At 40.1% G+C, this 16,569-nt stretch overlaps 1 protein-coding gene across 20 annotated transcripts in view; it reads left to right on the top strand.

Moving 5' to 3' along the window:
* The window catches only part of DENND1A (DENN domain containing 1A), a 509,645-nt gene that overhangs the window by 39,116 nt on the left and 453,960 nt on the right, over window positions 1–16,569 (top strand). For 19 of the 20 annotated variants that reach the window (XM_060608727.3, XM_060608728.3, XM_060608735.3 and 16 more), the window contains one exon: window positions 4,289–4,359. The exons of the other annotated variant lie outside the window; for it this stretch is intronic. In XM_060608727.3, the coding sequence (XP_060464710.1) occupies window positions 4,318–4,359 (42 nt within the window). In that variant the 5' untranslated portion in view covers window positions 4,289–4,317. The remainder of the gene's footprint in view (window positions 1–4,288; window positions 4,360–16,569) is intronic. 20 annotated transcript variants of the gene reach the window in all.

The following is a 16,569-nucleotide window of genomic DNA, read 5'->3' as shown; positions in this document are numbered from 1 at the left end:
TTTCGCTTAGTATAATACCCTCCAGTTCCATCCACGTAGTTGCAAATGGCACGATTTCATTCTTTTTGATTGCTGTGTAATACTCCCATCGTATATATGTGCCACATCTTCTTTATCCATTCATCCATCGATGGACATTTGGGCTCTTTCCATACTTTGGCTATTGACGATAGTGCTGCTATAAACATGGGGGTGCATGTGTATCTTTGAAACAGCACACCTGTATCCCGTGGAGAAATGCCTAGTAGTGCAATTGCTGGGTTGTAGGTTTGTTTTGTTTTGTTTTGCTTTTAATTAGGATAAAATACATATAAAATTGACCATCTTAACCATTTCTGTAGTGTACAGTTCAGTAGTTTGAAATATGTGCATCTTGTGCAACCATCCCCATCATCCATCGCCAGAACTAAGACTTGACTTTGACTTTGTGTGATATGGAACACTTTGGGGAGGTTTTGAGCACAGGCCTAACATAAACTGACCTTTACAATAAATGGATTACTGGCCACTGAGGTGAAATCTGACTGAAGGAGGGCAAGAGAGGAAGCAAGATCAGGAGAGTATTATAGTCATCGAGGTGAGATGATGGTGACATGGCAAGGATAGTAGGGTTGGGATGCTGAGAAGCATTCAGATTCTGGATATATTTTGAAGATCAAACCAATGGTATTGGCTGATTATGACATGTAAATGATTGTGGTATATTGAACAGAGGAGTCAAAGATGATAGCAAGTTTTTTTTGGTCTGAATAATTGGTGGATTTCAGGTGATGCGGATTTAAGGAAGAAAAGCACCATTTGTTAAATTAGAAATGCTTCTAATGTCTATCCAAGTGGGGATGTTGAGTAGGCAGTTGAATAAGGGAGTCTGGAGTCGGGGAAGGTTGGAGACATGATTTTGGGGCTTGTCAGTATTTGCATGGTAATTAAAGCCATGAGGCTGAATGAGATCATCTTAAGTAATGAGTGGAGACCAGGAGAGGTCCAGGACTAAATTCGAGGGTAGGAGAGCTTACCCTCTCTTGCATTACCCTAATGCAAGGGGATTAGTAACGGAGCAGCCAGTAAGGTAGGAAGAGAACCAATAGAGAGAGTGATATCTTGGAAGGCAAGAGAAGAAAGTGTTTCAAGTAGGGAAAAATCGATCACCTGCGTCAAATGCTGCTGAGAGATTAAGACAAACCCTGAGAATTGGTCATTTTAGCACATTTTAGCAATGTGGAGGTCATTGGTAATCGTGACAAGTTGTTGCAGTGTTGTGGTGGGTTCAGAAGCCTGGTTGAAGTGGATTAGAGAAAGGGAGGAGAAGCAGCAGAGACAGTATAGACAACGTTAGGACAGTCTTCACTTAGTAGGTCTGTACAAAATGCTTCAAGCTAGTGGCACAGGTTAGTGTATCAGAGCTCCAGTGTTTAAAACTTTGGTATGTAACACCTTTCTATGCGCATTATTTGTTATTTTAATTTTCCAAATGAAATTTTGAGATGAAATAAAACCAGTTGCAAAATAGGCTTAAGAAAGCTTTGTTTAGGTCTTAGAAGGAATCTTTCTGATGTTCTTTAGATGACCTAAGAACATTCCTTTTCTTTCATCAAACACTCCACTTTGAGATCCTTTGAATCAGAGGCATGTTTCCATATTACATTTTCCACAATATTTGGTGGCTGTAGGATGCTGACCTGGTAGAGCTTTTTGTACCCTCCTGCAGGGAAAAAAGCACAAAAAATTTTAAGACTCTTTAAAAAAAAATTTTTTTTTAATGTTTGTTTATTTTTGAGAGAGAGAGAGAGCATGAGCAGGGGAGGGGCAGAGAGAGAGGGAGACACAGAATCTGAAGCAGGCTCCAGGCTCTGAGCTGTCAGCAGAGAGTCTGACACAGGGCTCGAACTCCTTGACCACAAGATCATGACCTGAACCAAAGTGGGAAGCTTAACTGACTGAACCACCCAGGCGCCCCTTCAGGCTCTTTTAAAACTTCAGTTTACTTTGTTTTATTCAGCTTTTCAAATAAAATAGTCTGCTTTACTATCTGCTTTTAAAATTATGTTTGACAATGTGTATTTAAATACCTTGAACATTAGAGCAGCCAACTCTTTTCACTGTAGGTACTTATTTAAAGCAAAATCTTAAAGTTTCTCTTTAGTGAAGGAGTGATGATCTTCACAAGACAACTAAATAGACCCTTGATCGATAAAACAGAGTTCTCTTACTTCTAAGAAGAGGGAGTATTAACATATTTTATTGAATCTAAGATGCCATTATTTGTAAAATGCACTGTTATATGTATTACTAAGAAAGAAAAAAAAATGCTGCCATTTAGCATTGTAAGATGCAATAGATTGTAAGAGGTGTGCAAATGTGGGGAAAAAGTTCATCTTAGAGTCAGTGGAGCACAGAATTTGTGCACCAGGAGGGTGAATTCTGACCACTGGCAGGTCACATAGAATCTTTTTGCCTCAGGTTCCTCACCTGTATGTTGAGAAGAATAATAACTGATCCACCTGCCCTCATAGGATTATAATGAGGTTGAAATGAGATGAATGAGAGTTATTTTGAAACGTGGAGTATACTGAGCAAATTCAAAGTATTTATTTGATTGAAATTAACCCTTAGAACTGACAAGGTGACTCAGTTTCTTCTCTGAGCCTTGTCAGGTTTAGAATACAATTCAGTTACAGACATTTAAAAGTATAACATTTTTGGGGCGCCTGGGTGGCTAGTGTTTGGTTAAGTGTCCGGCTTCGGCTCAGGTCATGATCTCACGGTTTGTGAGTTCGAGCCCCACGTCGGGCTCTGTGCCGACAGCTCGGAGCCTGGAGCCTGCTTGGGATTCTGTGTCTCCCTCTCTCTCTGCCCCTCCCCCACTCACGCTCTGTCTCTCAAAAGTAAATAAACATTAAAAATTAAAAGTATAACATTTTCTTCTGAACGATTTTCAGTCAATCTGAAATTTAGTCAATCTGAATTTCATTTAATCATTTTTTTAAATGTTTATTTTTGAGACAGAGAGCGAGTGAGAATAGGCTCCAGGCTCTGCTGTCAGCACAGAGCCTGATGTGGGACTCTAACTCAGACCTCACGGACCTGGAGATCATAACCTGAGCTTAAGTCGGATGTTCCACCTACTGAGCCACCCAGGCGCCCCTTAAATGTTTATTTTGACAGAGGGAGGGGGTGGGGGAGGGAGAGAGAAGAGTGCGAGTGTGGGAGGGGCAGGGAAAGAGAATCCCAAGCAGCTCGGAGGCTTTATCTCTCGAACTGTGAGAGAACATGACCTGAGCCAAAATCAAGAGTGGACACTTAACTGAGCAACCCAAGTGTCCCAATCTGGAAATACCTTTTTACTATAGTTTCAGAATCAAAGAGAAAATTCAAAGACAATATAACCCAATGTTCTTGTCACTCAGAATTAACAACTGTTAATATCCTGTTAGTGCTGTGATCTTTTTCAAACTTATTATGAAATATTTATGACATAAAGAGGTAAAAGGATATAATAATGAACACTCATATGCTTGCCATTGCCGATACTGGTGAAGCCCCCTTTGTGGGAATATTACGTTAAGAAAAATTTTTTTTTCTAGTGTTTGTTTATTTTTGAGAGAGAGCATGAGCAGGGGAGGGGTAGAGAGAGGGGGAGATACAGAATCCGAAGCAGGCTCCAGGCTCCGAGCTGTCAGCACAGAGCCCGACACGGGGCTCAAACTCACAAACTGTGAGATCATGACCTGAGCCGAAGTCAGACGCTTAACCAACTGAGCCACACAGGTGCCCCAGGAATGGTATCTTTTATTTAGATTAGCATCTTGTCTTCGTAATAGCCTAGTGGTGTAGGGTACTGTTTCTCTTGTTTCAGTCTTTAAGTGAAAATAAGCAAGCTGACTTCATCATATGTATTGTATCCTGGAATATGTGGGAAAGCTACTTTGTGCTAGTGTTGCCTGGGTTTGAGTTTCCTCAGAATTCTTCCTGTGGCTTTGGAGATACAGCTGTGTAAATTCAAAATATGACACCTATGGAATCATAATAATGGCTAGCCTGTTATTTGCCTGGCATTGAACCTAGACAGTTTTTGTGTGTTTTAAGTTTCACAATAATTCTTCTGGTTAGGTATTTTCATTTTATAAATGAGGAAGGGCATGGCTCAGAGAAGCTGAGGACCTTGGCCAAAGCTATTAAGTTGTGGAGCTAATGATTTTGATGAAGGTCTGTTTTATACCATAGCCCACATGTTCTATATCACGCTGCCTCAATCCTTGTCAGTAATCACGATCTGTTTCTTTTGTAGGCAGAACCCAGAGACCACGTTTGAAGTGTATGTTGAAGTGGCCTATCCTAGGACAGGTGGCACTCTTTCAGGTATTTGCACATTCCATTATGATATGTTTATTGTGTGAGATAGCTGTGCATGTGGGGTATGCAGATATTTCAAACAGTGGTTTATCTTTATGTTTAATTGTTTTTCTTTTTATATGTGCCCGCATCATCCCAAGGAATGGAGAATAAGCACAGTGAACAATTTAGAGTCACTGCTATAAGAGGCTTGAAACATGGCTCTTTTCATTGTAACCATCGGGTTTCGGTTTGTATCTTTCACAGATACCTGGAAGTCAGCTGTTTAATATGAACTATTGTCACCTTGCTAACGAGGAAGGCTAAGAATTAGGTTACAAAATAATATAAAGGGCAATCGCGGCCACTAAACTGGAAGGAGATTTTTTTTTTTTTTTTTTAATTTTTTTTTAACGTTTATTTATTTTTGAGATAGAGACAGAGCATGAACAGGGGAGGGTCAGAGAGAGGGAGACACAGAATCTGAAACAGGCTCCAGGCTCTGAGCTGTCAGCACAGAGCCCGACGCGGGGCTCGAACTCACGGACCGCGAGATCGTGACCTGAGCCACCCAGGCGCCCCTGGAAGGAGATGTTTGAAATGGATTTAATGTAGTATAAGTTTTATGTCTGCCGGTAAAAGAAGGTTGGAAATTAGTTGAAGGAAGTACCTCCTCTGGCTTTAGTTTTTGGAATAATTTGGACATGTATTCCTGGATAAACAGGGTCTTGATAAAGTAAGAGTATCTTGCAAAGGCTGAGTATATTATTTCTCAACCTAAAATCTTTCTTGGTTAATGAGAAAAAAATAACCCTCTAACCTAGTGCTCTTTTTCTTGGTGAGTAAGAGAGTGATGCATTTGCCAGAGGTATGTCAGGGAGCAACTCTTGGTCCACACACACAGACAATTGTGTTATATTACTTGGCGTTTTAAGGGGAGTGAATTTACTTGGATTAGAAACTTGGAATAATCATGATTCCAGTGATAGTTATGCTCTTAATTGGCTATGCAAGATTTTCAATTTCATTATGTTAGACTGTAACACTCCCAACATAGCTACCTTTCATTCAGTCTCTGTTGTTCTGTTGTCCTATGTGCTTGACGTACATAGTCCATCCTTACAACAGCCCTCTAAAGGTAGCTGGGTGGCATCTTCATTATACCTACGAGAAAATGGAATCTCTGGTCAAATAACTTCCCAAGATCACATAGCTACTGTGTAGGATAACCAAGATTTTTGGTTCAAGTCTTCTTTACTCTGCTAAGTTGAGGGCAGTGACCATGTTGGGCACGTCTCTTCATGTCACCTGCAGGGCTTTGCAGAAGGTCACTAATATTAAAATGCATGAATTTCTCTTAATATCAAAAGTGAGATAACTGTGTGCTTCACTTTCTGGATTATGGAATGAAGGCTGTGAAACATGTTACAAATTTGTGGTCATTCCAGAAGTAGAATGTTAATATCCATGTCAAGTTATGCCTCTTATTCTGCATCTGCTATTAGGTATGCCCTGGCAGCAGCTTCTCGGTAGGCTGACTTTACAGAGTGACCATTTGATGATGGCTATGATTTGACAGATTTAAGGACAAACCTTTTCTTATTTCTGCAGTTGCGAATATTTCCTCTTGCAATGTTCTAGGATTTCTTCCCCCCCCACCCCTGAAGTTAAGATGAAATTTTTTTCGAATATGAACAAAATGTGAAACATACCAATATGATGGAAAAATAGGCAAAATGCAAAGTCTTTATCATAATTCTCTTACACAGTCACCTAGTTCCTCTTCCCATAGACAACATCTTTCTTGTTTAACCCTTTATTGTATTTTGAGAACTTATTATGAAAATATTAAAAAAAAAATGAAAGTTATAAGAATGGTCAAGTGCGTATGCCCTTTCCTTGGATTCATCAGTTGTTACCATTTTGTCATATTTGCTTTAACACGCTGTAGTGTATACATATTATTTTTGCTGAGCCATCTGAGAATAAGTTGCAGACATAGTGACCCTCTACCCCTAACTACTTCACCATATATCTCCTAAGAATTTTCTTACATAACTCTAGTACAATTACTGAAATCAGAGAATTTAATGTTGATATAATGTCAGTTGTCCATATTTAAATGTAATCAGTTGTCCCAGTAGTATCCTTTATAGCATTTTCCTTTCTGATCCAGAATCCGATTCAGGATCATGCAGTCCATTCAGTTTCACATGTATTTTGTTTCTTTCAGTAAAGAATAGTTTTGCAGTCTTTCTTTACCTTTTACGACAGACACATTTTGAAGAAGTTAGGTCTGTTGTTTTGCAGAAAGTCCCTAGATTTGGATCTGATCATCTCATGATTAGATTCAGGTTATGGATTTTGGCAGGGGTCTCTTTGTGATATGGTGTATCAGATCAGCATGCACATGATGCCTATCCCATTGTTTGTGGCAAGAAGTACATGAAACTTATATGTACATTTTAACAAACAATTAGCAAGTCAGTGCCCATGTTACTGCTGTCCAGGCTAAGAAATAAAATGTTGCATGGGTCTAAGGAAATATTGTTCCTGGCAAGAGGAATTCTTCCCTGGCCCTGTGCTTCAGTGGGCCTTGCTTTGGCCATCTTCTGTGGGGCAGAGAGTCTGTGGAGCCCATGGGACATGCCCACTTAGAGCCTGAACCCTTCCATGGTAGACCACACTTAAGTACCTAGGATCTCAGAATTTCTTGCCCACATGGCTCTGAGCTTGTTTCCAGAGCCTGTGTGAGTCCCTTTCCTAGGGTCCGTCCTTCTGAGGGTGGACTAGGCTGCTGGTGTAGACAAGAGATGGCCTAAGTGTGGCTGTTTGTGGAGAGTAGGGTATGGGGTGGAGCTTGGACTTGTGAGTGGAGGTGCGAGGTCCTTGGCAGTGTGGGATGGAGAAGGGGGTGATGAGCAGTGGGCCAGTGGCTGTTTCTCTCTGTACCACCATGTTTCTGCATGGAATGCTAAGGAATCCAAAAATTCTCTGTATGAGTCTGTCTTTCCAGGCAATTATAAAGGTATGTTTGTCATGATAGGAGGATAGATCAGATTTTATGTAATAGTTTGTAAGCTTGCTTCATATCTTTTAAATATTTACCCATGGGGTATGTGGGCCTCTATTCGTACTCTTGCTGAGGCCCTGTAAATGTTGGAGGTGGGTTTGGTTGGCACCCCAGAGGTACCTCCTTTGCTTTCTCTAGAGGTAACAACTATCCTGACTTCTAGGATAATCATTTCTTTGTTTTTCTTTCTAGTTTTACAACATAAGGATACCTCCTTGAAAAATAGAACTTAGTGCCTGTTTCTGAATTTTATAGAAATAGGATGATTTTTTTTGTGGAGTTTTGCTTTTTTGCTCAAGACTATGTTTGTAGGGTCCTTCATGTTGTGTGTAGCACAACATTCATTTTCGTTACTGTCAATGCACATTAGGATCATATCCATTTTATCCATTCCACTGTTGAAAACACTTGCTGTTATTTGCCGAAGCAATACTTCCGTGATCTTTCCTTATACATGAATCCTGGCACACTTAAACGTATATTTCCTTAGGATGGATACCATACTTAATTACTGGATCATACTAAACTGTTTTTCAGAATTGACTGTGCTAGTCTATACGTCCTCCAGCAGTGTTTGAGACTCCTTATGGGCCTACAACTTTGTCAGTCCTTCGTATGATTAGATGTGTTGATTTTTGCCAAGCTGATGGTTCTTTAGCAGTATCTCCTTGTTGTTTTTACTTGCAGTTTCCTGATGACTAATGAAACCAAGCACCTTTTGTTTATGGGCCTCTTGAATAGCTTCTTTTTTTAAAGTGCCTGTTCAAGTCTCTTGCTAATTTTTCTTACCGAGTTTTCTGCCTTTTCCTCATTGCTTTATAAGATTATCTTTGTCTTATGGATGCCATAATTATCCTAATTATGGATATTAGGAATATCCTCTTCCACTGTATGGTTTTTCACTCTCTTTATGTTACCTTTGATCAGAACGTCTAGATTTTAATGTAGTAGAGTTGATCAATATTTTCCTACCCTCCAGATATGAAGGTGTTTTCCTCTAAGAAATTTATAGTTTTGCCTTTAAGTCTTTATTAAGGATTTTAGTTTTCTATTAGGTGACTAGCTGATTTAAAAATTGGGAAACTGGGGGTGTCTGAGTGGCTCAGTCAGTTAAGTGTCTGACTCTTGATTTCGGCTCAGGTCATGATCTCAAGGTTGTGAGATGGAGTCCCACGTAGGGCTCAGGCTCACGCTGGACGTGGAGCCTGCTTAAGATTCTGTCTCCCTCTCTCTGACTCACCCCCACTCACGAGCGCACGTGTGTGTGTGTGTGCTCACTGTTTTTCTCAAAAATAAATAACCATCAAAAAAAAAGATTCTCTCCTTTCCTCTCATTCTGCTCCCCCCTGCTTCAAAAAAAAAAAAAAAAAAAAAAAAAATGGGAAACTAAATAGGGACACCTGGCTGGTTCAGTCAGTAGAGCATGCAGCTCTTGTTCTCAGAGTTGTGAGTTCAAGCCCCACACTGGGCATGGAGCCTACTTAAAATTTTTTTTTAAATGTTTTTGTTTATTTTTGAGACAGAGACAGTGCATGAGCAGGGGAGGGGCAGAGAGAGAGGGAGACACAGAATCTGAAGCAGGCCCCATGCTCTGAGCTGTCAGCACAGAGCCCGACGTGGGGCTCAAACCCACAGACTGTGAGATCATGACCTGAGCTGAAGTCGGATGCCCAACCGACTGAGCCACCCAGGCGCCCCGAGCCTACTTTAAAAAAAAATTGGGAAACTAAATAAGGATGAATTACTGGGATCTGCTACTCCTTTACTTAAAACATCTTAAGGAAATGATCAGGTACTTACTTCTAGGAGTGCCTGGTTGGGTAGAGTGTGCAACTCTTGATCTTGGGGTTGTAAGTTTGAGCCCCATGCTGGGTGTAGAGATTACTCAAAAATAAAATCATAGAAAAAAAATGATCAGGTACTTCAAAATCATACCTAAAAAAAAAAAAAAAAAATTCCCCCACAAAAATGACAGATGTGAGAAAGGGCAGTAAGAAAAATTACTAAACTTTAAAAACAGTTCTTTTCCCCTCGATTACATGTCTACATTACAAAAGACATGTATCATAAGCTCTCTGTGTGCTGTGCTCTGAAGAGCATCCCATGACATCCATGGAAGGGACATGTGATCTGTCAGTTTCACTTAGTGCATCAAGACCCATGACACTGAATGGGACACCTTGGAAACATTGTGCCCGTAGGGTTTGGGAACACAAACCGAACTCACGGTGCCGCTCGCTTTCTTTGGGAATTTGTAAGACTTCTTACTTGCTATTACCAGGAACTAAGCTGTCACTTAGTATTTGATTTAAGGTACCCTTTGTCTATTTCTACAATCTTCTTGTTTTTAATAAAACTTACTATGTTTGCCTTTTTCTGATGTTATTGAGTGTATTATTGTCTGCCACTTTAAATGATTACAAGGAATCTCCCTTAAGATTAGTCTTTGTTCCTTGGATCTGCATCTCTGATCTCTGCCAAAGTATCTGAGCAAACTTAGGTATAAACCTTATGCTCTACAGTACTGGTGTCTGGGCATAATCTTCTCTTTGAAGTTTGTTTGCATCCCCCAGAGGGATTAATTCCCTGCTGTGAGAAGGTGGGTTAGAAAGCACTGAAACTACTTTACGGGCCTTTAATTGGAGGATTTAGTATACATTTTGTTCTATAAACTTCTGTGGGAGTTTCATTCTTACAATTTTTCTTATACTGTGGTATGTTATATCCTCATTGTAAATAAAAAAAAACCTAAAAATTTTCTCAGGTTATTTGAGTACATATTGACTGATTATCCTAGCTTGTGTGGTTGATTTTTTTTTTTTTTCTCTTTAAATTTTTAGTAGTTTTCTGATTGGGTTTTGAATATGTGTACAATTTAGACATTTTTGAAAAATTAGAGAAAAATCCTCACTCAGTGGGTAAACACCGTTAATGTTTTGGTATACTTATTTCCTTGTAGTCTTCTTTTGTGGGTGGGTGTGTATAAATAACACCTATAAACTTTTTCCCCGAACTCCTGCTGTATGTGTGTTTTCCTTGCCATCTCCCCCAAATCATTAAGCTTTTTCTGAAATTATTTGTATAGTTTTGTGAAAATCCTTTCAGTTGCTGTGAATTATTATATCATGTTAATGAGCAATAGTAACTTATAATTGGATCTTTAGACTGTTTCCAGAGTTCTCTTGTTGTAAATAATGCCGGCAGACATCTCTGTACAGTGCTCGCTACTTAGGTGTGTGATTTTAAAAAGAAGCTGGAACATTTCGAGTAGAGATTTGATCTACTTTGCTCTTCATTTTTATGCTTCTTTGGCCATGTCCCATTTTGTGTACTCCCAACTTATGCATTTGTTCAAGAGCCCACCTTTACCCAGGGATCCTGGAAAACGAACAGAGCCATCTCGAGCCGTGAAAGCTGCCGAAGCTGAGTTCAGCCTGTCTGACAGAAGGTCTCGGAAGAGGGTGCTCTTGCAAGAGGGATGAGCCGGCCGGTCCCATGATCAGATGGTTCTGGCCATGCCGAAACTCTGGAATGCATTCCAGACACAAGTGTCTCCTTACAGCTGGCATCCCTGGGCCACTGCGTGGGCAGCCGCTTGGCCCCGGAGACTGGCAGCAGCATCAGGTTCTCCAAGGCTGTTCGTGCCCCCACCGGCTTCCTGCGGTGTCGGCTCCCCGCCCAGTGTCCTAAGGCAGTAGCCCAGGGGCCGGCTGGTAAAGTGAAGTGGACGGCCCAGTTGAGACACTTGTGGGAACTCGGAAGGAGGTTAGCTGAGGTTTGCAGCTCTAATCCGTTAACGTTAAACCAACAAAAACCCTGGCTTTACAATGTCCCTTGAATATCTGTTCCCATTTCTGGATCAGCAGTATCCTGAAGAAAACTGAGTCTCATCCAACTGAAGGGATTGAATGAGCCTGATTTGTTATATTCTGAATTTGAGCTCTCACTTTGCAGGACTCCTAATTCTACGAACTTCGCCTAGATCTGTGACCCCAGTGGACACTCAACTTTGTTAGATATTTTTAAAAAATTGATTTAAAAAAATAACAATTTACGCTGTCTCTTTAGAAGTGGAGCGGAGGGAAAAAAAAGAAAAGCCCTTTGAGAGTTGTTTTACTTCAGATTAAAATACTATTAGAGGTACTAGCTAAATTTATTATCTTCTTTTCAGTAATGTAATCATAGCAAGCTTTTGAAGAGTGGTGATAAAGTAAGCTGACTTTTACTGACTTTTCATAGTATTGACTTTTCATAGTATTTGACTTTTCATAGTCAAAAGTTGGCTTTTCGTAGTATTACTTTGTTACACCTTAACCCTATAAGATGGCTCTTATTTTTGAAGAAACTGAGGCTCAGAAAGGTTAATTTGCTTGCTTGGATTGGACAACCACCAAGTTGTAAAATCAGGATTTTAACTTCATTCTTGTAGCATCGTCCCAAATAGTACTGGCTAAGAATACCTGCATATGCAGTAATTAGAAACATCAGATATTGGGAGGGAAGAAAAATCAGGCTTGTACAGAAAATCAGGGGAAGGGCAGTTTTCATTCATGAGCTGTACAAGGATTTCTTTCTTTTTGTTGTTTTTTTAAACGAGTCAGCATGATTACTTTAGCTTTTCTTTCTTTTTCTTCTCTTGAATTTTTCGGTGAAAGTGAGTCCATTTTTATGGAGTATTAAGGTATGAACCATGATTGGCAGTGATGTAGGGACAGATTACCACTCACTCAAAAGATATGGATTCCCTAAAAGTCTTCGTAATTTTTCCTGACTCCTAAGTACTTGACATGCTTGTTGGAAAACCTCTTACTTGGGCTAGAGATGTGGAACCTCATCTCCCTGTACTTTTTTTTTTTTAGTTTTTTAATGTTTTTTTTATATTTGAGAGGCAGAGAGAGGCAGAACACGAGCAGGGGAGGAGTAGAGAGAGAGGGAGATACAGAATCTGAAGCAGGCTCCAGGCTCTGAGCTGTCAGCAGGGAGCCTGACATGGGGCTCGAACTCATGGACTTCAAGATCATGACCTGAGCTGAAGTCGGATGCTTAACCAAATGAGTCACCCAGGCGCCCCTCATTGTACTTTTGAAGCTGATTTTCAAAAGGGATACCTTTGAGAATCGTAATGTGCCTATGTTTTAGTATTGTTGGAATATTTCTTTAAACTATAGTTGAGCCTAGTTGAGCTCATTGTGTTAAAGCTTTTGCCTACCACCTAATGAAGTAAAAAGTATTAGCTGAATTATACAGGTAAGAAAAGTAGCATTCCATGTGGGCAGAAATTCCTTTCTTGTATCTGTATATTCCAGCAGATAGAACAGTACCTGGCATATAGTAGGCCCTCAATAAGTATTGGGTAATTAAAGCGTAGAAATAAGAAGTGACTTGTCCAAAGGACAGAGTTGGAATGGGTGTGTATTTTTAAGCTTATTTATTTATTATGAGAGAGCTCACGCGTGTGAAAGTGGGGGAGGGATAGAGAGAGAGAGAGAGAGAGAGAGAGAGAGAGAGAGAATCTCAAGCAGGCTCTGCACCGTGAGCATGGAGTGGGGCTCAAACTCCCAAACCGTGAGATCGTGACCTGAGGTGAAATCGAGTCAGAGGCTCAACTGAACTGAGCCACCCAGATGCCCCCCCAAGAGTTGTGATTTGAAGTCTAGTCTGACTGTGTTCTTTACACAAGTTTATGAAAACTGTCATGCAAATTATATGTGTGAGTACAGCTTAAAGAATAAACAAAAATGTACATACCACCACTCAATTTAGGAAATAGAACATTTTGTATCTTTGAATCCCTTCTCAAGTTGCCTTTCTCTACTGAGATTACATTTTGAGTTTTACCTTAATTATGTATGCTTGCTTGAAGCTTATGCTTTTTTTTTTTTTACACTATGCTGATGCTCTAAATTGGTGAGGTAGAATGACTTTGAATTGCTGTTCTTAAAAAGTCACAGAAATTGAGCCACATATTTTCTTAATATTTAGTTATTTGAAGCTGATTCCAGATTTCATCCTAAAGTGTGCAATTTAGGGGCCATCTGGGTGTAAATTACAGTGTAGGAGAGTTTCAGGATTTTTGGTAATTCGTGGCAGTATGATTCGTGCTGCATTTGTGGTTCACAGTGTAAGGCCTTTGGCCCTCTAGGTGGAACAGCAGTTCATTGATCTACTAAACCATAAAATGCGTGTGAGCAGCAAGTTTGTTGATACAGATTTTAGTTCCCTCAAAATACAGTTTGAGTCTCATTTTGTCAACTATAAAATGGAAGCCTTAATAGTACCTACTTCATTTAGTTGAAAGGTCAAATGGGAGTGCACCGAGCATGAGACATGGAAAATTCTTAGTAAATGAGAGCTATTATTTATCATTTGTTTTAAAAGTTATTTTAGAGAAGGTTTAGGTTTACTGCAAAACTGAGAGGCAGTTGCAGAGGTTTCCCGTATTCCCCACCCCAGGCTTCCACAGCCTCACCCATTGTCAACATGCCCCACCGAAGCAGGACGTTTGTTAACTATCCAAGAACCTACACTGACATATCGTAACCACCCCAAGTCCATTGTTTATGTCCTGGTTTACTCGTGGTGTTGTATATTCTGTGGTTTTAGAGAAATGTACAGTAACATGGGCCCATCATTACAGTATCATCCAGAGTATTTTCAGTGCCCCCCAAATCCTCTGTGCTCTGCCTGTTTATCCCTTCATGCACCCCCTAGCCTGGCAACCACTGACCTTTTTTATTGTCTCCGTGATTTGGCCTTTTCCAGAATGTCATATAGCTAGAATTATACAGTATGTAGTCTTTTCAGATGGGCTTCTGTCCCTCAATAGTACACATTTAAGGTGACTCCATGTCTTTTCATGGCTTCCTAGCTCATTTCTATATAGTGCTTAATCACACTGCATCGTCTGGATGTGCTACAGAGTATTTATCCACTCACCTACTGAAAGACATCTTGGTTCTTTCAGGTTTTGACAATTATGAATAAAGGTGTTCTAAACATTCACGTGCAAGTGTTTGGGTGGATGTAAATTTTCAACTTCTTTGGGTAAATACCAGTGTGACTGCTGGATGTTTAGTTTTTTTTTTTTTTTTTTTTTTTTTTTTTTTTTTTTTAAGAAACCACCACAGCTGTCTTTCAAAGTAGCTGGACCCTTTTGTATTCTGCCAGCAGTGAATAAAGAGTTTCTACTTCTCCATATCCTCACCGGCATTCGGTTTTGTCGGTGTTCCAGATTTTGGGCATTCTAATACATGTGTAGTGGTATCTTGTTTTATTTTGTTTTGTTTTATTTTTAAAAAAATTTTTAATGTTTATTCATTTTTGAGAGAGAGAGAGAGAGAGAAAGCAAGCAAGCAAACAAGCAAGTAGGGGAGGGGCAGAGAGAGAACGAGGGAGACACAGAAACCGAAGCAGGCTCCAGGCTCAGAGCTGTCAGCACAGAGCTTGATGCTGGACTTGAACTCCCAAACTGTGAGATCATGACCTGAGCCGAAGTCAGACGCCCAACTGACTGAGCCACCCGGGCTCTCTGGTATCTTGTTTTAATTTGCGTCTCCTGATGACATATATGGAACTTTCACATGCTGATTTGCCATCTATATATCTTTTTTGGTGAGGTGTCTGTTAAGGTGTTGGGCTCACTTTAAAAAATTGGATTGTTTTCCTACTGAGGTTTTTTTTTTTTTTGTTTGTTTTTTTAAGAGAATGAGCATGTGCATGAGTAGGGGAGGGGAAGAGAGAGGGAGAGAGAGAGAATCTGAAGCAGGCTCCATGCGCATCATGGAGCCTGATGCAGGGCTTGATGTCATGACTCTGAGATCATGACCTGAGCCAAAATGAAGAGTCAGTCACTTACCCGACTGAGCTACCCAGGTGCCCCTCTTATTGAGTTTTAAGAGTTCTTTGTATATTTTGGATAACAGTTCATTATCAGATGTGTCTTTTGCAAATATTTGCTCCAAGTTTGTGGCTTGTCTTTTCATTCTCTTGGCAGTGTCTTTGGTAGAGCAGAAGTTTCTAATTTTATTTTTATTTTTATTTTTATTTTTGAAGTTTCTAATTTTAATAGAAGTCTAGATTATCAGTTATTTTTTTCATGGAGCATGTCTGTGGTGGTATATCTAAAATTCCTTGACCTGGAGTCATCTAGATTTTTGCCTATGTTATCTCTAGTAGTTTTATACTTGTGTGTTTTATGTTTTGATCTATGAGCGATTTTTTAAAACATTTTTTCATTTTTATGTTTATTTTTGATAGAGACAGAGCACAAGTGGGGGAGGGGCAGAGAGAGACAGAGACACAGAATCCGAAGCAGGCTCCAGGCTCCCAGCTGTCAGCACAGAGCCCAACGCGGGGCTCGAACTCACAAACTGCGACTGTGAGATCATGACTTGAGAGGAAGTCGGACCCTTAACCTACTGAGCCACCCAGGCGCCCCATGAACGATTTTTTTAAGGAAGACTTTCAAAAGTTTTTTAGAGAGCACGCATGCACAAAAAGGGGAGGGGCAGAGAGGGAGAGAATCCCAAGCAGGCTCTCTGCTGTCAGTGCAGAACCCGACACAGGGCTTGATCCCACAAACTGTGAGATCATGACCTTAGCCAAAATCAAGAGTTGGACACTTAGCTGGCTGAGCCACCCAGGTGCCTCGATCTAGGATTCATTTTGAGTTAATTTTTGTGAAGAGCGTAAGGAAGGTCTGTGTGTAGATTCAATTGATTGCATGTGGATGTTCACCTGTTCCAGCATCATTTGTGGACTAACTTGCTCCTTTGGCAAAGATCAGTTACTATATGTGGGTCTCTTTCTGGGTTCTCTCTTGATCTATTGTTTTGCCAATACTGTCTCGTGTTGGTGACTGTAGCTTCATAGTAAGTCTTGAAGTCAGTCAGTGTCAGTCTTCCAACTTTGTTCTCCCTAATATTGTGTTCACTCTTCTGGGTCTTTTACCTCTCCATGTAAACTTTCAAGTCAGTTTGTCAGTATCCAGAAAGTAACTTGCTGATATTTTGATTGTGATCGCGTTGAGTCTAAGATCAAATTACAAAGAGCTGACATCTTGACATTGAGTTGTCTTATCCATGGACATGCAGTCTCTCTCCATTTATTTAGTTCTTTGATTTCATTCATCAGAGTTTTATAGTTTTCCTCATGTAGTTCTTGTA

The sequence above is a fragment of the Panthera onca genome, chromosome D4, assembly GCF_046562875.1.
Source record: "Panthera onca isolate mPanOnc1 chromosome D4, mPanOnc1 haplotype 2, whole genome shotgun sequence".
Taxonomy (NCBI): Eukaryota; Metazoa; Chordata; class Mammalia; order Carnivora; family Felidae; genus Panthera; species Panthera onca.
This window is presented reverse-complemented; position numbering and strand designations above follow the sequence as displayed.